The sequence below is a fragment of the Halichoeres trimaculatus genome, unplaced genomic scaffold (genome assembly GCF_033239565.1).
Source record: "Halichoeres trimaculatus isolate MK-OKI-2021-1 unplaced genomic scaffold, fHalTri1.1 fHalTri1_scaffold_16, whole genome shotgun sequence".
Lineage (NCBI taxonomy): Eukaryota > Metazoa > Chordata > Actinopteri > Labriformes > Labridae > Halichoeres > Halichoeres trimaculatus.
In genome coordinates, this window is record NW_027437194.1 from 24,262,484 (window position 1) to 24,283,814 (window position 21,331).

Below are 21,331 nucleotides of genomic sequence, written 5' to 3' on the forward strand. Positions count from 1 at the left end.
ATAAGGAATAAATTCACCCCCTGTACAGTGTGTGTGTGTTAGGGAAATTAGCTATTCAGGTGGGCAACATTTTTTTTGTACCAGACTGTAAACAAGTTTTTATCTGCTGTGAAAGTGGATTTTTTGGCTTAGTGCCCACAGCATCTCCCCATTGCCTCATATTTATGAACTGGAAGGTGCTGCTCAACCTGGACCTGTTTGAGTTAAGATGAAATGAGGAGACAGGCCTTTAGCTTCTTCTCAGATGGCTACAGAGTGCTTGTACAGTGTGTGCTAATAGAGAAATGATCAATTTAGACTGAAATTCTTTTAGGGTTTGTTTTTTGAATGGGTGTGTGTGTGTGTTTTTTGTGTTTCTGCAGTTCCTCAAGACCCATGGACACTCCAGGAACTGCAATTTTTAGGATTTCTGCATATGCTTCACATTTTGAGACCTGAGGTTGCCTCTTTGAGACACTTTCAGGACATAAATAAAGGATGTTCTGTGTCATTCGCCCCGAGTATACTGTATGATCCAGCATGGAATTGAAAGGAAATGCTAAAGCTTCATCTTTGGTGAATAGTGACTGTGCCTAAAAGAAGATGTGTCCAACAAAAAACTTATGTTCCTGGTGAAAGACTCAGTGTTCTTTTGTTTGGAAACATCAGGGAAAAGATCCCTAATGACAGAGGAAGACAGATTTTTTCATGTCACAAACAGTTGTTACATCAGTTTCTTCAAAGCCACCAGACGCCATTCATAAAAACAGTCATTTTACCTCAGGGAGTTGCACGTCTACAGCTGCATGGATCTGTTGCTTTTGTGATGTTTTGATTGTTTAGAAAAGAGTTGGATTGTTGTCAGATTCATACTTAACATTTTAGACTCCCAAGTTATTAACCAGCACCAACTTATTATGACAGGGGTAGACCACAAACTCCTGTGATTTCTGAGGCTAAATTACCAATTGTGTCAATGAAATCTGGTGTCTGTAAATCTAGCAACACGACTCTGGTTCAAAGTAGCTTAACTTTACTTTCTACGGGGACAGTTTTGCAGCAATCACAGTTTCTGAGTTACTGACTGGTGGGCTCGCCCAGAACGACTCCAAATCTTTAAGTGCCTTTTAGTCATTTACACAATATGTAGAGGACTGAAGGATTTCTAGAACACCAGTATGCTTAAAACTTGTGGCAGGAAACTAAATATAATTCACATTTTGAGGGAGAATTCCCGTTTGTCCCCTAACAAACCCAGCTCACACGAGCTCATTGTCATGGATGGTTGAGCAGTCAGGATTAGCTCGCAGAGGAGATGAGTTGCAGGTATGAAATATTTACCTGTGACACGGTGTTAAAAATACATTTTCACTCTGCTTCACATCTTACAGATTGAGAAACACAACGTGCTGCACGAATAGAAGGTTTACCCCTGCTGCTGAAGCTATTCGCAGACACTGTAATGGATATTTTCTTGTCTTCCACTTCGTCTCCTGGAAGGCACATATGAGCAAAGACTGTCAAAGCAAAACAACACAACACAAAGAGAAAAAATATATCTCTCTAGCTCTGGCTGAGTCGGCCGCCTCTGGACAGACACGGTCTCTGTCCGCTGCCTCAAAGCCGCTGGTCAAACAATGCTCGGGCATGTGTTGTTGAGTCTGTCTGCATTTAATTCACAGCTTACTGCTTTAATAGCTACAGCCTCCTGCTCGCTGCTGAACCCAGGGGCCATTCTACCACCTGAGTCACACTATAATAGCTTGTACTGAGATACAGCTGTTCGACCACCTCCTACAGATGAAGCTGGATGAGCCGCCAGAAGTGTCTGGACTGAGGCGAGATTGTTCATTTTGTCAAAGTGTAGCATGTTTGCTCTGCTGGCGTATACAGCCCTGACACAGACACGGTAAACAACAGATACCCACTAACGCTCTCTGAAACCCTGCTCAGGGCCCAGAGAAATCTTCTTAACACACCTGAAAGCTGAAGCATACCCAAGCAGCAAAGCTATGCACCATTATGCACGGCACCCTTTAGGGATGTAAACCTGGGCACACAGTGTTTTAACACAAGCAGATGCACCAATGTGTGCATTTAATACAAATTCTCAGCCTGCTATAGTCACATGAACATATGAATGTTAACGTCAGTATGCTAACGTATTCCAGCAGAATGCTAATGACGTGGTTTGCATGTTTGAGAGGGCGTGTTAGGTTTTTATGATGCTCACAGGACAGTGTCTAGGTTTTGATGATGGGTTGGCTCAATGGGGTTTAGACGGAAGCCAAAATGCTCAGAGCTCCCCCTGGTGACTGGCTGCAGTATATGTTCTTCTAACATCATCCCAAACCTTGTTTTTTTTTTTTTAAAACAACAGCAGATATAAAAATGGTGTTGGTAGATTGAAAAAAAAAATGAGGTGTGTGGATTGGCTTTGAACTAAAATTTAAAACACACAGGGATCACATTATTTAAAAATAATGTTTATTTGAGTGCTAGTGTTTTGTTTCACTCCAGGCTTTTAGTGTTAGAAACATTATGGATTATGCTGACATAACTCATCTAAAACTGATCAGGCACAAAACAGGTTCGGTAGAAACATATTGTGTTGTTCTTACTTCATACACTGTTGTACAACGTCTAATCGACTTGAGCTGCAACCTCTTAACTCAAGGTGTAATATTCTCTGGTATCAGTTTTCTTTTTAAAAACATTTTGAACTTAAAAGTTGGGTTTTCACAATGTTACATCAGTGTTTTCATCAGGTGTACAGCCTTAGGGGACAAAGTCTGCTATGGCTGCTGGGGGCAGTTTTACCATCTTCAGGTAGTACATAAAAAAGGTGGATTTGTTTTCTGCGTTTCTTGTGGTGGTTATGACATTATTTTTCCTGACTCTCTGTCCACTACATGGAATGTGCTTGTCTGTCTGCATTTGTGCACATGTGTTTGTATGTTTACATCTGGACGGAACTCTGCTGTGTGTAATAAAAACAGCAGAGGATAAATGTGAATGCGTGACCATGTAGAGAGAAATTACAAATGCCAATAGCTGCATAAGTTAAATAATACCATGACACCATAGCAGCCCGACACAGAGTACTCCACAAATAAATCCAGTTGAGAAGAAAAACCCGACACAGTAAACAAAGAGCGACGATGGAAGACATCAAGAAATTTGTCTTCTTTGTGATGTCCATGTGGCTCTTTGATACAAAGAACAATCAAGCTTTGTTTTAACGAACGCTGTATGCCGAGGAGAAATACAGCCACTGTCGCACAATAAGTGACAATTCTTCTGGCCAATCAACGGTCTGCAGTGTTGTAGCTCCACCTTACGGGATCAGATCAGATTTAGTCTGGCACCCCAACGGAAGGGTCCCAAAAAGTGGGTCAGCCCGTCTCGGTTATTTGGGTTTCAGTCAGCAGAAACACTTTACAATGCGTGCTGTGCCAAGAAGATCTGAACTGAACCACCTGGCGGAGACGGCGTTTTAGATCTAACATCAGTCATTTTCATTTTCCATGTTTAACAAAAGTGTTAAGAACACAACCTGATGATCTGACAAGAATTGGAACAACAAAAATAAAACACAGCATTAAACAATGTATGACAGACTCAGGTGGCTCCCTCGAAACTCAAGATATCAATTTCTCTGGCATGAATTTATTTTTAAACATTTCAATTTCAACTTTTCTGATTGCCTGTGACAGGTTTTTGGTGCCTTGTACTTTGACTTATTAAATAAGAAGCTCAGATTGTCTTACTTTTATGATCCCATTTGTGTCAAAGGACAGCGGTTAATACGTGTTAATGGTTCATTTGGTTGGAATAATTTACCAATGAGTTAGTCTGGAAAGGAGAAAATATGTCTGAATGTGTTCATCTTGATGAATGAATTTAGAAACATATGAAATATTTCCCGTACAAAACAGCCTCTCTTTGGTTGGGATTTTTTGTTTTTTCCTTTGTGTTGAGAAATTTAAGAAATTTAAAGCTTCGACTCCAAAAACCAAAGTCAAAGTAATCAAAACAAGGAAACATGACTCAAAAGCAAAATGAAAACTCTGAAGGTATCTCTCTGAGAGGAGAAAAGTGAAATAGTGTTCATGAGTAGATATCTCAGGAATTAATTCTTTGGTCTATTATTTCAGTACCTCAACAAAGGAAGCTAATCTCTAGATCCTGACAGTCATAAATCAAACAAACATGTCAGGGCACTGAACAAGTCTATATGTGCTGTGACTGTTAAAGCAATACTTTTATCATTTCTATCTAAAGTTTTTATGAATCGTACTGTGTGTTGGCTTCCGCTGAATACACATCAAGGTATTCTTCTTGTATGTTGGTAAAACTCAAACACATTTAACCAAGAAGCATTGGAGAGTTTTGCATTATTCTTCTTTCAACAGGCCATAAAAGGATGGCCAGCATTGCTCCTGGCTATTATGATTTCCATTTCAGTTTCCAAACCCATCACAGTTCACCTCAACAAAACAAATAAAAATGTGAAATGGAGAAACGCCTGAAAGCAAAAACACTCAACATTAAAGGGGAATCATTTCACACTCCTGCTCATTTAATGTTCGATTGAAAGGAGGGAAGTGCAATCTTTTATTTGGCCCTTAAAAATTATGCCACCATGCCTGAAAGGACGTCTCCTTTGTGAAAAAAAAAGTTATACAAAGCAACGATTATGTTACCAGTGGAAGCTTTTGACTGCTTTCAGAGGGAGGCTGCTGGAGTGTGCAGTCAGATCCAAAGTGTGGGCTTTAAAAGATGGTCAGGTCTCGTGTTCTTAGAAATCAGCTGACGCTGGCAGTCATCGAGGGACATTTTGTTTTTCTTTCTCCTTCACAGGCTTCATCAAATGAAGGCGCTGCTGAAGAGTCTATCGTTTAAACCATGCCAGAGGACCGCTACATGGTTAATTTTTGGTTTATCTTTGTGAATATATGCACTAACTGTTGTATTCATTTCCACTTTGCAGCATCCTGTGCTTGATTATAAAGTTCTGCTCTCTAATGATTAGTGATGAAATGTATTCTTAATGAATATTTAACCCTGGTGAGAAGTTAAGGTAGCTAACCAGCTGAGAAAATAATGCCCTTCGGGTAGTTTAGATGAAGCACTAATTGAAATGTTCTCTGTGAACTGTGGTCTAAACGTTAATGCTCTCCAGGTGGTTTTCTATTAGGTTTTGCTAAGTGAGAACCAGCAGCTCAATGCAACATGTAGCTGCTTTAGTTCTCTGAGCTGAAGTATTTAAACAAGTCCCCAAACTTACATAGAACAAAGCGCATCATTCAATGCAAAGCAGGAGCCATGTGAGGATTTTAAGGCAGTTTAGTTAGTTTCAAAACCGTTGGTCATCATCAGCCCTAAAGATGCTTCTTCTAATATAACTGCAGAAAATAGATGCATCTGCAGTCCGTCTCTGATCAGGTCAAATAGGTTTCCATTCAAGTCAATGTGCCAATTTACACTGGATCCATTTCATCATGTCGCAGCAAATACACAGCTGTCCTATTTTTTCCAATTGGGGCCCTGTGATACACAAATTCAGCACAGGGGAGATCAAGGAAGTCATGACCGTAAACTACCTAAAAACACCCAGTGACATTCAAAATAAAACAAACTTTGTCAAAATCAGTTTATATTTGGCTTGATTATGATGACAAACGGACATGATGAGTGGAGCCAGACCAGGAGTCAACAGGTTTGAGGTTTTACAGCTCAACGTGAATGAAGAGAGACTTATCAATGGAGTGGGAAGAGCAGGAACTGCTCGGTCTGTGACTCCAGCTGTTTGTCAGTCATGAAGCTTGTCGGACTGAACACGCAGCCGGTGTGGGCTGACAAACGCAGCTGACATGCAACATAATGGAGTCGGACTGCAGACATATCTGGTGTATTTGAGGCTTGAGTGTTTTCGGCCCTCGTCGTCAAAACAGATGTACTTGCTTGTACAGCTCTGTTCTAGGAGTTCTTTGCCCCTCCATGGGCCAAAGCTTCTGGCAGGGAGAGGATCAGCAAAGAGTGTGAGGTTCAGAACAGAGTGAGCATCAGACAGGATTCATATAACCCTGGTAAAATCAGACACAGCATGAAGGAGGGGTGTGCTGGGCTGGGAGAGGGTTTACATAGGAGGAGAAGTAGGAAGAGTGGCTAAGATTCAAGCCATGACAAATACATTGTGTGAATAGATTCTGAAGTTCAGACCTGCTGGGATGAAATGTTTGTCACTTTGGGGGTAAGTAAAAACAAAAACGACACTGGCAAAAGGAAAACCTCTGATGGTATTCTGATCGCAGTGTAGAGATGTGACAACAAAGTTGAAGATGTACGAGACAAGTCAGACTTGTACTCAGCATTTAGTCTCCATGTTATATGAAAGAAGTAGATCTGAAGAGCCGCCAGCTGCCTGCACTAGAACGAGGAATCTGAAGTATCTAGTAAAGTCGCGCTTTAATGTATGTTTCATTAAAAGCTGAATTCCCAGTCTTCATGAGCACCACATCATACGTCATGGAGAAGAGCGACTAACAGGCAGCCTGAACGTGCTCATGTTAACGCTGCTTTGAGTTTAGATGCTCTAGAATTATCATTTAGGAGCAGGCAGTAGGCTGCTGATATCCTCTTTATGTTATTCATTTATTGATCATTCATAACCTGGAATAACCTCTACATGACTCTTTGAGTGGTAAATTTACAACTTCAATTTGCTTGGTTAGTTGTTTGATGATTGGTTGGTTGTGCTGCTCTGTTTTTGAATCATTTGTTAGTGTTTTAGATTTGAGTTATGTTTGTATTTTTATTTTTTTCAGATGTTTAAGCTTAGAAATATATAGTTTTACTATATTTATTGTCTATGTAGACTGGTGGTACTAAGGACATATGTCTTTTAATTTGGAAAACATTTAGTAACCACAAAGCACCTTAACACCCCCCCCCCCCCCCCCCCAAATAAATAAATAAATAAATAAATAAATAAATAAATACATAAAAATAAATGAATAAATACATAAACACATAAATAAACACATAAATAAATACATAAATCTACTTTATTTTATTATTTGCCAATTTGAATTTTATTATTATTATTTTTTTTGTTTATTGACTTTAGCTGTTTTTTGGTCATTTTAAACTTCAATGCACTGGCTTGCTTTACCAGTTAAGTCTCTTTACAGTTTAAATCTTGCAGATTTCTAATTTTATTCTTTTGAATTTTTTCTACAGCTTTCTTCTCATTGTCATGTATATAACACTAAGACATTTAAAAACCTCTTCCTCTATGACACAGATCTAATCCTCCACTGTAGTTTATTCTGTTTTCTTTTATTCTCTCCTTCAGGCTTTGCAAAAACTTTGCTGATGAATAAATCCCCAACATCAGTGTCATTTAGTGCCACGGTTCTTGTGACTTGATGATCATGGATGAATTTTTTTTCCCTTTTCTTTTTTGTTTTTGTTGGTTTGCTTTTGGCCCTTGGATTTCGTAGACAGGCATCTGTGAGCCACAGGTTGGATTTTAACTCAGGCTGCCTACTTGGAGACTTTAGCAATATTTTATTTTAGTCTTAAAAAAAAAAAAAAAAAAGAAGAAGTAAGATTGAACAAAATCACAGCCTGGAGGTTTTTGGTCTCCATCACCTATGTAAAGCTAGCTTATATGTTGTTAAAGTGGTGCATTATGTCTACCTCCTCTCTCAGCTTGTAGCTCAGTGCTTTAAGGACAGCGTTGCTGAAAACAGGAGTTTACTGTTGCAGAAAGTGATGCAGTGAATCCAGTGACAGTAACATAAAGCTACAGATGCTGGAAGCTACAGAAATGACTCCTCTGTGGTTCAGAAAAGATAGCTACCATGGTTGAAAGAAACACTGCTGAGAGACAGGATAATGCACTGAGATCGGCTGTGAAATGTACATGCATTATCTGATCCCAAAGGAGGAGAATTAAGTTGAAAGTTGCGCAGAGAGTTTGTTCCAGCCTCTTCACAAACAGCACGACTTCTTTCTGCCTTCATTAAATTTCAACTTTGCAAGAGTTGCCTGTAACTCTGTCACCTCGGCTTTGAGCGCGGTGCTATAGCAACAGACTGAAGTGTTGATGGAGAGGATGTAGCCCTGAGAATAAGACAGAGGAAATTTTGAACTCTTACAGTTCAGCAACTCGGCTAATGATGGCTTCCATTCATGTATGGCTAAATTGGCTGACGCCTCTTTTTTTGCAGATATTCTCGGCTCACTTCATAAAATTCATCCTTCAAGGTTTTCTCTCTGAACTGAAATCTGTGTGTGAGGTGTTTCTGCATTCTACCAAAGGTCGAGGTTATTAAAAAGATAACCAACTCTAGTCCCACACCTTTTACGGCAACTTTCAGCAGATTGTGCTTGGCTGGACACATGCTGACACAGTCCAGACCTCCACAGATCTTTGGGCTTTATGAGAAACTAGCACAGCTGGATTTTTAAGATACCTCCTCCTCTGCTTTTATCCTCTTCCTCTCTGTCTCCCTCCCTCCTCACGTTGGTCCCAGAGGAAACTGATATGAATGGTGATAAGGAGCCAGATGGGAGCAGAGCTGTGAATCCAGACCAGAGGCAGTAAAAATTTAGAGGTCTGTTGTTAACTCTGGAGGGAGATATTGATTGGAGCTGTGTGTTAACTGAAGCATCAACACTGTCGCGCTAATAGCAGCCCGGGCAGGCTCGTAAATACTTAGCTTTATGCTAACCTCGATCAGAGAGTTATAATCTGAGATGACGGTCATGTGTTACCTACTTTCATGTTTTTTCCAGGATTTCTCTGTTTTATTTTGTTTTTCATATAGAAAGTGGATTTGATGTCATTATAATAACATATAAAACAACTTGCACTCCTGTGAATGAGAATAAACATTTTTTCATTACACATTATGTGATGTACTGTTAATGCGTTTTTTCACTAAAGTCCCTGGAGGTTTCTTCAAGCTGTGTCCTCTCTGGATGGTTGAAGAGAATTGTGGACTGTTTTAAAACTTAAACTCTCTCTGCTGTTTCTGTTGTTGATGCTATGTTTACTCCATACTCAGCTGGTCGCTCTGAAGCCAGCTCACAGTCCAAACCACTAGAGATTCCTGCAGAACTCTGGACATTTAAGATGCACAGGGATGCAGGGGAAGCAAAAACTATAAGGGGAGAGAGCTGGAGCAAGACAACGGAGGCTCAAGGACAGGAGATGTAAGCCGTGCCTCCCCTCTTTCATTATAGACACTAGCCCCATTTACATGAATAGTTTTCCTCAATCTGATTAAAATCGATCGGATTAAGTGAATCTGATTTGATCTGTATACATGAAGACTAACTAAAGAGATCCACGTTCAATCCATTGAACATGGTCCTCACTGAAGCTGATTGAATTTTTTTTTTGACCTGCGCATTTCGTCACTCTGCCACTACCTGTAAATGTGTAAGAGAAGAAGATGTGCACTTCCTGCTTCCTGTTTACCTCTGGAAAGATGGATCCATGTTACGTTTTGTTGGGGATGCTTATTGTGTCCATTTTTTCTGTTTGTTCGCCATGTTTGTTTTCGTTTGGCCACGTGTTGCTCTGGGTACGTCACTTACGTGCCTCTTATGTACCAGGGAGTGCATGCGTAGACCAAACAATCCTCTCTATCAACCCAATCCGCTCCACACAGTCATTTATATGAAGCATGGAGCGGATTATCAATTGGCATAGACTACCTTTTACAATCCGACCCAAATTACAAACAGATCTGGGTGAATCAGATTGGCTAAGGTGTTTACATGAGACATTTTAAGTCTGATTGACCTTTCAGTCTAATTGTAAATAAGATTTTTGGACCCATGTAAACGGGGCTAATGTAAGAGCACTGCTAAATAAGATGGCGATAGAGTTTGGGGAATGCATCGATCACCTGACATCAGAGCTTTTGTTCATAGATTATTGCAACTGTTTGTCTTCTTTTCTGATATTCTTGATTAAATGTTGAAAAGGTCAACTGCAATGACCGTTTTAACTCAAGTATCAAGTTACTTAACAAGTGAGTGAGGAAACCAAAGGGCAAGGTTGCTAGGCACCGCCCTGTTGGCTATGGCTGCCTCCTGCAGCAGCTCTCTCTTGTTTGTCCATTTCTTGTAATTTTTTCATCTCTTTTTCGTAATCTTTGTATTTGGAGTGGATCATTACTTTGTATGGCTCATTTGTTGGACATGAACACCAAACTTTTTGTGTTTTCAGCGACATTTTTACTACTTTTTCTCCTGTGTTTGTCTGGAGATCCTAAATGTAACCATGGCTGCATTGTTTACTTGTGAACTCAGCTGTTAGCAGCCTGTAGCATGTAAATGCTAACTGGTGCAAGGCCTGATGTCTCCCCACGAGGTGAGGAGAAGGAGGTGAGGACGATGTGCTGGTTCTCAGGTGTGAGCTAAGAAGTGACGACATCGACCTGTCCTTCCATCCATCGTTGTTGGGAACATAAGATCTATCTCCAATAAGATGGACGAGCTAGCCATGCTAACCCAATTGCAGAGGGAATACCAGAAGGCTGAGTAGCAATTCACAGACATGGCTAACAGAGCTAACATCAGACACCAACGCCACATTGGAAGAGCTTCACCTGCTGTGAGCAGACAGGACCCAGGAGACAGAGATGGAGCGTGACTGAAGCTCAGTCCTGGACCCTGTGGAGGTGGAGGCTGGCTGAACTGGACAATGATGGACAAGCTGTTATCGTCTTCTTTCTTATGGACCTTTTTGCACTTTCAATACACTTTCTTACTTTTTTTTTTATTGCTGCTGTGACTCCAATTTCATTGTACTTGTTACAATGACAATAAAGTTCTTTTCTATTCTAAAATCTGGTTTAAGAAAATGAAGCCCATTTGGAAGTGCTAAAGGTTGCTGTTCATCCACTATCTGCTTGAGGCTGGCTGCAGAAAGACCAGAAACAACTTACACACCAAGCCAAAAAATTGACTTTTATCGCCTCAAAAAGCATATTTACAGCCTGGTTCAAAACACAGCTTGGGTCTGAAATGCTAATTTTGCTATCGTCACACATTGTACAGGAAGTGAAATTTTTTCTAAGTCCACAGTTTAGAAGATATTGGCACCATCTGATTTTCCTATCAGAAATATAGCTCAGCTAACAGGATTGACAGGGCGTCCTATAAGTGCAGCTGTAAGAAAGGAAGCTTAAAGCCTGCGTCATAGCCAATATGGCCGCGTCCGCCCATTGGCTTCTTTTTACTGTTTCAGGAACAGAAAGGTGATGTAAAAAGTTAAAAAGTTATTGGGAATTAGTTTTCAAGTGGCAGTTTAGAAGGTGGATTGTTTGACAACCCTTAAATTGACTTAGTGCAGTTTGTTAGTTTTATCTTGTTAGTCTGTCTGACATCAAGAGCTGAAAACAGGTCAAAAAAGTAAAATCATTTCATCTTCAGAAAGTCTATGTATTCTGTTTATTTACTGTGTATTTGACACTGTAAAAAAGCAATGAAAGGCAAAGAAAAGCTTCCCTTTAGACCCGTGGTGAATAGTCTCTTCAGTGGTCACATCTATCATCTGTGATATCTATACATCCAGTTTGAGTGCGTGGTAGTCAGGTCTGCGAATATGCCCACTGTCTGTATTTTCTAGCCTTCTCAGCGCTGTTTGTTTCATTCCTGTGTTGGTCATCGTGCAGAGGTGTGAAGCTCACAGCAAACAGAGCTTATAGAAAACCAACAGATCAGGAGACACCTCTGTGTCTCCTCTGCTCTCTTCCTGTCTGTCTCCAGGAGATACAAACAGAACTTGTTCATCTTTAGGAGACGCTAAGAGGACTTTCCCACACATTGGTATTTGCCAAGCTGGAGATGAGAACTGAAGAGGTGTCATCGCTGCAGGTGTGGAAACGGGAAGAGGTTGCACAGCTTGCAGCTTATTCGAGCTTCTGCTGCTGTGAAACATCTGAGAAATAACGTTAATTTACATGTTTCACTGCTTTGTATTCATTAGCAGCGATCATTTAACCATGCTGCCTTCCCTCTCTTCACCTTGTGGCAGCTTTTGGTTGAAAAAATGATGCAGATCTCTACTTTTATTTACTGCACAGGCACTTTCACTTCTATACAATTTAAGAATGATAGAGTTTAGTTTAAAAAGTATCAGAGCATCCAGATTTTATTAACCCTACAAGGCTGTCCTGAAATTTTTGTTTCTGTTCATGCAGAAGTCAGGCTACTTTTTATTGACAGGGTAATATCTTCAATGATTCATGTCCAGATTTTATAAAGCTACATTTGTTCTGTACTTTTATTTACCAATATTTTCTCTGGATTTGGTGCATATGTGAAATATTTATGGCCGACTGATTCTGCAGTTTGACTCATGGATATAGACTTGTGTTATACTTTTTGCCGTGGTGTCGACAAGATCAAGTTCTGTCTGGCCGGTGCTGACTCATGCAGCGGTAAACATCACACTATTCAGGCTGCAAAGGCCGTGAAACAAACTCAGCGTCTCCGATCTATCAAGCTTTAAAAATTCAGAGTTCCATTTTCTCAGGAACAGGAAGGAGCAGCAGTCTGGAAACCTCATTTCTCCAAACCTCCAATCACAAAATCTAACTCCACAGACTCAGACTGTTTCCACTTCTTATTCTGATAATTGGAAGAAAAATAAATGTAAAGTTTTGAGATCTGCAATACTGGAGTGAGATGATGAAATAAAAACATACTTGGACTTTAGAGGAAAAAAAAAAAGGGGAAATATTCTTTGTGAATTGAACAGCTTCATTCTAGAGTAAAGACAACAACAACTGCATTTCAGCTCGTTGCATCAGTAAAAGACACAATTCAGAGTACAAAGTCAGAGCCTGTAACAGTAGTAGTAGGTGCCTTTCATGCTCTAACAGTTGTCATTTCAGTTTAGATCAAATGTGACACAGTGTGCAGCATGAAGAGGTGAGGCAAATATATTTGCAGGGTTGAACATGGCTGCAGGCTTTGTCATAAAGTCCCATTTGGAGGGTTCATTTTGAAGACTTTGTCCGTGCTGTGAGAAATAAAAATAATGTTTTATAACTGAAACTGACGGGAAGAGGACTCAGTCACGTCAGAAATATGAAAAATGGCAGGTTGCCTGTCTGTTTCACCTAGACATGAACAGTTTGTTGTTTGAATTAAATAACGTGAGGAACAGATGAGGTGAAGTTTCAGTACCTGTCCCGAGGTCGGTGTGCTCCTGAGACATGTGCTGGCTCTGGTGGACCCATTCCCCGTTACACTTGAAGAAGATCTGGAGAGCTGGCCGAGCCTGACACCGGAGCTTGATGGGGTTGCTCTTGACGATGTAAGCGTCGACGGGTTCCTCCAGGAAGTGCGGCAGTGTCCCGGACTGGCCATGCTGCAGGGCTTCACCTCGAGGACCTACAAGAAACACAAGGATTAACACAATTAAGCCTCAAACCATGAAAGCTTCAGGGCTTTTTTCTTTCCTGAGAAGAAAGCAGATCGATGCAAAAGCATTCCTTGAAATCCTTAAAGCCTCAGTGAGGAGTTTTTAGCTTGTGTTTATTTTGGTGCCCTCTTGTGGACAAAGCTTTACCTCGTCTCTCTTTGCTTGATAATGAACTTTTTAGGTCGCGCTCTGTGAGTAAATTCCCACTGAAACCACATGGTGTCAGTCATCAGATTCCAGCACAAAGGTTTGAAAGAAAGACTGGACAAAATCGGCTCCTGCACATTTCCAACCATGTCACATTCCTCCCCTGCAGTTAGAAAAAAAAACAACTTCAACAAACACAAAACGCCTGAAAACAAGCTCACTCTTCTGTCTTCCCTGAGCTCCCACAATCCCTCACTCTCACCCTTCCCCCTACAACCATGCCCAACTAGTAGCCATAACTCCTCACAGCGACGGCTCTCCCAGACAAATCGTTTTGAGGCACAACGTGACAAATAACACAAGAAAAGAACACCACGGCATCCCGACAGTCTATTCTCCGCCTCAGCTTTAGAAACAATAACTCACAGGAAGTCCACAGTAGATCCTCCAAAGTGCCACAGTGACGCACAGACAATGCTACGGGGTGTTTTTCAGAAAACTAAGCTGCAATTTATTTCAAATTCCTGGAAAAGTACCACCCTGCTTTGCTTTTTAATAATTAATGTCGTCGGTGTTATTTTTTTGTTAACATTTTATTTTAAATGTATTTTCTGAAAGGTGGAGGGCTCCCCAGGGAAATATGAGACACTGGGTCAGGTTATATCAGCAGCACTGTTGCCACAATATACAATGTTTTTATCCTCAGTAAAGATAACAAATGGCAACACCCCCGCTTACAGGAAACATCCCCAGGATAAGGCTGTCGTGAGGTACACGACCTTAAACAGAGTCATTTTTGTTTTTTTTAATGCTACAACAGGGATAAGTTTACAAAAGTTCTCCTCGGCCTGGGGGAGGGTAAAAGTTGATATCCTGATAAAAGAAACAGTCACATTAGGGGTGATTGTTAAGATTTTGTCAGAATGCAGCAGTAACGTTATGTGTAGTGAGAGGGTGATGGTGCAAAATAAAATTCCCACATCTCTGGTTGTCAGTAACTGTGTTGCTATTTTCTCCTCTGATCTTCTTTTTGATTGGTCTGCCATTGACTTTTAGCCTGAAGTTTTGTGTGCTCTAATTAAATGAGAGCAAAAACTGAAATATCCTCCAAAGAAAAACTTTTTAACCCCCTGGAAAAATTTGAACATATTTGAATAACACTGTATGTTCAAATTAAACGTGTTCAGATTTTTAAACTTCTACATATTCATGTTGTAAAAATCCCTGAGGTCTTTACAAAATCTGTATGACTTGATGAATGGTGAAGTCATCACAAAAGGATGTCCCAACTGGTCCCTGACACCTCAGAGGGGCGGGACTCGAACACCAAAGTCTGTCTCCAGAGTGCTGGCCAATCAGAGGAAGGGGGTTTGTGGAGCAGGGAGCCTTAAAGCGACAGCAGCTAAAATGAAGTCAGAGTCTGAAATTAAAGTTTTCTGAAACACGAGAAAGATAATTTTTTTTTGAGCTGTAAATCATGTGAAGATACTACAGGAACACCAGAGGGACAGAACAAAGACTAAAACACCATCTCTTCAATCAAACTTGAGCGGTTGGCGCCATCAGCTCCTAACCCATGTCCCTAGACACTGAGCTACAATCACCAAGACACGGTCATCTTTGCCACATTGTCAACAGGAAGAGTTGGAATAATGAGTTTAATGAATGTGCTGGACTCCTTACTGCAAATTGATTTGGTACGATGTGTGTGAACATGTCCCTGTTGTTCTTGCAATTCAGACTTAATAACTCGTGTAATTAAGTTTTGACCAATTGAAACCATGTATTAAACACAGACAAAAAAAAAAAAAAATATATATATATATATATATATATATATATATATATATAATGAAACTGTAATGTAGGTTTGAAATGGGTATTAAAAAGTGATGTATAATCAACTCTTTCATAACGTTCAGTCAGGGTGACATTTTTTAGTACATGCTCACCGTCTATGCAGATGACATGCTAATATTTCATAACCACTAGTTTTAGATGATGGAGACGTTTCCTTCATTCAAAAACAGTAATAAGCCAGTGAGATCAGTGCCTCATTAAAATGAAACGTTAAGGACTAAGACATCTTGCCAATGATCAGACTTTTGATCTCTCAGATGTTCACTGAAGACGAATGATTCAGCAGCTGAATCTGCCATTGCATTGTAACACATTAACAGGCTTTACCCCTGTTCCCCTGTTCGTCTGAGGTGTGTTCAGTCGGCATGTTTTGCTTCTTCTGAGGCCCTGCAAGTGTAATTACACTCTGACTAATCCCCTCGTTTGCTGGAACCTCTTTCATGCGAGTGTGACGGCTGTAGAGAAACGCGCCATCCCTCACCCCCGCCTTCCGATCCCAACTCCCCACACTGCACACTGCCTGTTTCTCCACCGTGATGGGTGTACCTCTGAAAACCCCATCAGGATTAGAGAACCCACTCTTTCTCTCTCCAGCTAATCTAATCCTCCTACCTTTCCTGCCGGATGTCTCCTGATTGAGGGGAATAGATAAAAGAGTCGGTGTGATTCCCTAGCTGTGAAAATCACAGCGTTCGCTCTGTCTTCCTCTCTCCCCCCTCTCGTGCGACACATTCACATTCACATCCCTCGTTCCTGGAACTGGGGCTGAACAAAGAGACATGCTTTTAATTTCAAAATGACTAGCCCCAGGCAAGCTTTTCTTGTACAGAGCGCTCCAATTTGTTTTGCGCACTGAGCATTGACACGGCATGTTTGTGTTTGGATAGATGCAAAACATAGACGTGAGGATGCACCCACAAGATGATGGATAGGAACATGAATACACAAACACACAGTTGTCAAACAAAGCCACAGGCCTCGGAGTAATAACTTATTTGTTAATTGATCGGGTATTATACTAATGCTTGCCAACATGACAGCTTAATACCTGAGACTAATACCTTGGATAAACTGCGGCAGGAAGGTTGAGCAAAGATTTACGGGCTTTATTCCAGAGTAAGTTTCTGTTGACTTTTTCCTTTCTTTATTTAGCAGGTGGGAAGTTCACTGCACACAGATTAGGTGAGAAGCAGGAAGAAACACTGGGGTGTTTTTTTCCTGCTGAGACTGGTGCTAGAACAAGTTACTCTGGGAGGAAACAGAAGCACTCAGGTTGTCTCTGCTCCCCAAAATGCTGATTTTAGATCATGAAGTCCAGTGCTCAGCAAGGACTAAAAAATGTCCCTCTGGCTCTGCAGCTTGTAGGTAAAATGCAAAGTAGGATTAGAGTGTTAGCATGTGGCTAAAAACAATGTGGCTGCAGTAAAAGGCTGGGTGATGTGACCAAAAGCCGTCAGCATTTTTTTCCCCAGGTTTCTTTGAACTTTTCTTTAGTCTCTCAATCTAAAAAAAAAAATAATAATAATAATTAAATATATATATATATATATATATATATATATATATATATATATATATATAAAATAAAATAATAATAATAATAATAATAATAATAACAATAATAATAATAATAAAACATATTATTATTATTATTATTATTATTATTATTATTATTATTATTATTATTATTATAAATGAAAACAATTTTGATTCTCTTCAACAATGAAATGGAACAGGAATTGTCCAATTAGACTTAACACAAGCCTCATTTGCCTGATTCCAGAACAACGTCTTATTTTAAGGTATCAAAAGACACAAATGACACCTGCTTGTAAAGAACTAAAAAAAAAAAAAAAACTGTCAAAAGGGGGCGAAATAAAATGCATTTTTTGTTTCTTGAAATAAGGATAAATCTCATTACAAGAAACTGAACAAGTATGATTTTCCTTGCCCCATTGGCAGGATCTCTATTTGCAACTTTTTTTTGTCTTCTATTATCTTGAAAAAGACATTTTTCTGGACTTGTCGTGTAAACGTGGCTGATAGTAACCAAATAAGATCATTTTACAATAACTAAGACATGTGCTTGCTTGTATTTTAGTATTTGCAGTGAGTTTAAGGTGGCTACAACCAGGAGCTGAGCCTAAAGGACAGAAAACAGAGGGACAGCCATGACCTGGTTATGTCCCAGTGTCACAAAAGCTGCTCATTAACACATGTAAAGTTCATTAATCACAACATCATATCTCATTTGTTTGTAATGCTGAGAAATGAAAGAATGAGTAAAACCAAGTCCATGCTATTACTTCCAGGACAGCTTTCTGGGGTTTCAAGGTTGGTCTATTATTTGCATGAAATACCACAAACAGAAACTAAAAGGGTGAAACACCAGTGAGTCTGTAGCAGTAAACCACAGTCCTGACACAACTCAGTGCATGTCTTACACAATTCCTGTCACCCATTATCTGTCTTATCAAATAAAAGGACAAAGAGGCTATAAAAAACATAAATAGCATTAAACATAATATTGTTTTGAATGTCTCTGACTGTCACTAGAGATCATGATGGGCTGAGAGCTGAGCTGCCAAAAACATTAGCTTAAATTGATGCCAGGATTTCCTAAGTGATTGTATTTCTCAAGGGTTCCACCTAGACATGATTAAATTCTACAAGAGTCTGGGGGGGCTGAGAGCTGAGCTACTGTTAACATCAGCCTAGCTAAGTTTATGAGAGCTGTCTTTGTATTAATGATGAGTTCAGTGTGTTTACTGTTTGCTTATCATCTCTGCACTCTCCTTCTCTTGGTTTCAACAAGGTTTGCAGAGGAAGCTGTGAGCTGAGCTGCCTCTAACATCTAAAACTGAACCTGTCTCACTATTTATGTTTCTCTCAGAGGAGAACTAAAATCTTTGATACAACTTGGTTCTCTCGTTTGTATAACTTTATTGTGTTATCATAATTTCTGCTGTTTCCCTCCTGGATCATAAATATTCATTAAAAAAGTCAGACATTTATTGGCGTTGTTAGCTTCATTTATTTAGATTTCCTCTTTCAGGGAAAGTTTTATCCCTGGGCCCTGCTGCAGACAGAATAGGATGGTCGTGCTCTGGTTTTATGTTTGTGCTTCTGAATTTTCCATCTATTTGCATAATCTCTGGCCGGTGCAGGACTTTTATTAGTTCATCTGCATGTTTCCAGGACAGACTGAAGACCAATATTGCACCTCAATATGCTTCTGAGCTGTCAGTCAGAGACCGCAGTGGCCTGTGCTTCACAGTTTCACAGTGATCTACGAGCAACGCTTCAGCCCGGCAATAACATATAAGAGGCACAGATACATCTAGCAGAGTCTGAGAGGAAAACAAGATATCAGTGCCAAAGGGCTGAGTGATGGCTCTATCACAGACACTCTCTCTTCCTTTCCCTCACACAAACACACTTTTGTCCCAGAAACAAAGACATGATGCAGCATCAAGGTGAAACCTCACCTCACAGTGAACTATGAATTTCCTCTTCACATGCAAAATTAAAAGCAACGAGACCATTGTGGTCTCTTATGTTCAATGTATTCATAGCTTTTACTGGAAATCTGAAAGAAATGAGGGGAAAAGAGCCCCTTGCTGCTTGGACTAATTTGGTAGAGCCTTAGGGTGCCAGCCCAGGCTGCTTCACACTGAGAAAGACGACTTGTAGTGATTTGGAGAGACTGAAAGCAGAATCCAGGGTGATGTTTGCCAAATTCCCTTTCAGCAAGCTGCAACCTTGTATCCTGGCAGACAAAGTGCTCTCCTGCTTCCATCTCAAACACCAGCTGTTCCTGTGGGTACCTGACTCCTTGACAGAAAAGATCACAGGGTCAACAGTAGGTACTTTAATCGCCTCTCTGCACAAACTCTCCACCCCAACAGGCCTGATGTTATTTTGTTCTGAGCAGAAGCAGCCAGGGGTGTGTGTATGTACGTGTGTGTGCGCAGCAGCTCCCAAATCATCAAATATGCAGATAACACTCTCCTTCTTCCTGCTGAGAGTCAAGATCAGGACCAGATACTGAAAGAGTTCATCCACTGATGCAACAACCCCTGCCTGCGTCAGGATGTTACAAAAACAGGAACATGCTGCTGGATCTCACAGAACAACACGCTGTACAGAGAGTGAAAAATACAGCAGCTGGTGTGAAAACAAAGTGAAACACAGCAGTTTCATGGCTCTCTGATGATAAACTCTGTCTGCTGTGATAAATCCAGTCACAAGAACTCAAAGAAGGAACATTGTCACTACAAAAATCATATTCTTACACTTACGCCGCACTGGTTTTAAATCTTTGAGGCTGAGAGCTGCAGAGCAGGAAAAATCAAACATACCCCTTTAAGAGATTTTTAGAGCTTCACTCAAACTGGTCTCTTTGCACCAGTTTGACTTCAGAAGAGCTGACTCTTAAGGAAATAGGTGAAAAAAAAAGTCTCTTCTTTATGGTTCGGAAAGATCTAGTGGCATGATACTGCAGTATATTCCAAACCTTTATTTCAAGTTTTTCATTTGGATCAGTTTCATTTTTGTATAAACATGAGCTCAGAAAGTCAACTGAGATACTGTAATCAGAACATTGGGATATGACTGCATTACCTAAAAGACAGCACTGTTTTGTACAATCTTAACCAAATTAGCATTTGACTTATTAACAGCTAATAAGTCAAAAAATTGCAAGATGTAAAGCTGCTCTGAAGAGCTCTGTCATACTGTGCTGATGCAGATTAGAGAGGCAAAGACGCAATCTAGCTGATGTCGCCCTGAAAATGATGTTACACCCCTCCTGCAAACCAAAGCGCTCATGTGACTTCCTAACAAAAGGTAAAAGCTCCTGAGGTGTGTCCAGTCCTGTCAGTCCTTGAAGCAGATATCAGTTGTAGAAAGTTTATTTCATTTCTGTCACCGTTTCTCCTCTGCTCTGATAATCCAGAACAGAATGCTACAGGAGCAGCAGGTTTCCACAGAGCTGTCGATCAGTCCTCTTTTTTTAAAATCAAACTGAAACTAAACCTCTCTAGGAAAACCAGCAAAGTAAAAAACAACTTTACAGACAGAAAACGTGTCAGAAAAACATTATTTGATGTTTGAGTTTCAGAGTTGGACCCATGTTCTATCTGTTACACTAAAGGTAAACATCAAGGTTTGTCACTCTAAAAATTTTGGCCTCACATGCTGTAAACACTTTTGCCATTCACTTTCACACAAAATGTACAATTCTCTACTGAGTATGGTGCAGACACTCCTTAAAGCACTGGACACTAATGACTCAGAAAGTGCACTCTGATGCAGTTCCTCAAGTGTCCACTTGAGGCTGGGTACAGGAGCCAAAGACCCTGTTTGATTCTGAAATGCCCCTTTAACAATAAAAATTAAAAATTACAGCTTGGTTTCACTTATGATCTTAACAGCTCATTGATTTAATTGATTCATGACAGCAGTACGGTGGCCCTGAAATACAAAACAGAACACTACACACCTAAGACAACATTTTTTGTACATCATACACATTTGTGGTCCATTTTTTTTTTAATGGCCCCAATACATCACTATATTGTGTGCTACCTCCTGAATACTTAAAGGGGCTGTGAAGTGTTTCTAAGCAATCTTGCAAAGTATCCCTTTTGGATGTACACCCAATGGTAATCCACACTTAAAATTGGTTATTTCAAATTGCTACTTTGCTTTTTGATTGAGTCGAGTAGGACTGGATTGACTTACGGCACGTCTAGGTCTCTATGACAACACCACACTGGCTGAAAAAGTTTAATAGTAAGAAGAGAGATCTGTGTTTTTCTCTGTTGAAAACTATTTCCGTGATTAATTTTGTGGTGATGGTGGACACAGGAGCCTCACTGTCAG

At 40.2% G+C, this 21,331-nt stretch overlaps 1 protein-coding gene across 1 annotated transcript in view; it reads right to left on the reverse strand.

Annotated features, from left to right (window-relative positions):
• Positions 1-21,331, reverse strand: part of LOC141805927 (netrin receptor UNC5D-like) — a 334,456-nt gene that overhangs the window by 129,262 nt on the left and 183,863 nt on the right. The window contains exon 2 of the mRNA XM_074691174.1: positions 13,201-13,407. Within this exon, the coding sequence (XP_074547275.1) occupies positions 13,201-13,407 (207 nt within the window). The remainder of the gene's footprint in view (positions 1-13,200; positions 13,408-21,331) is intronic.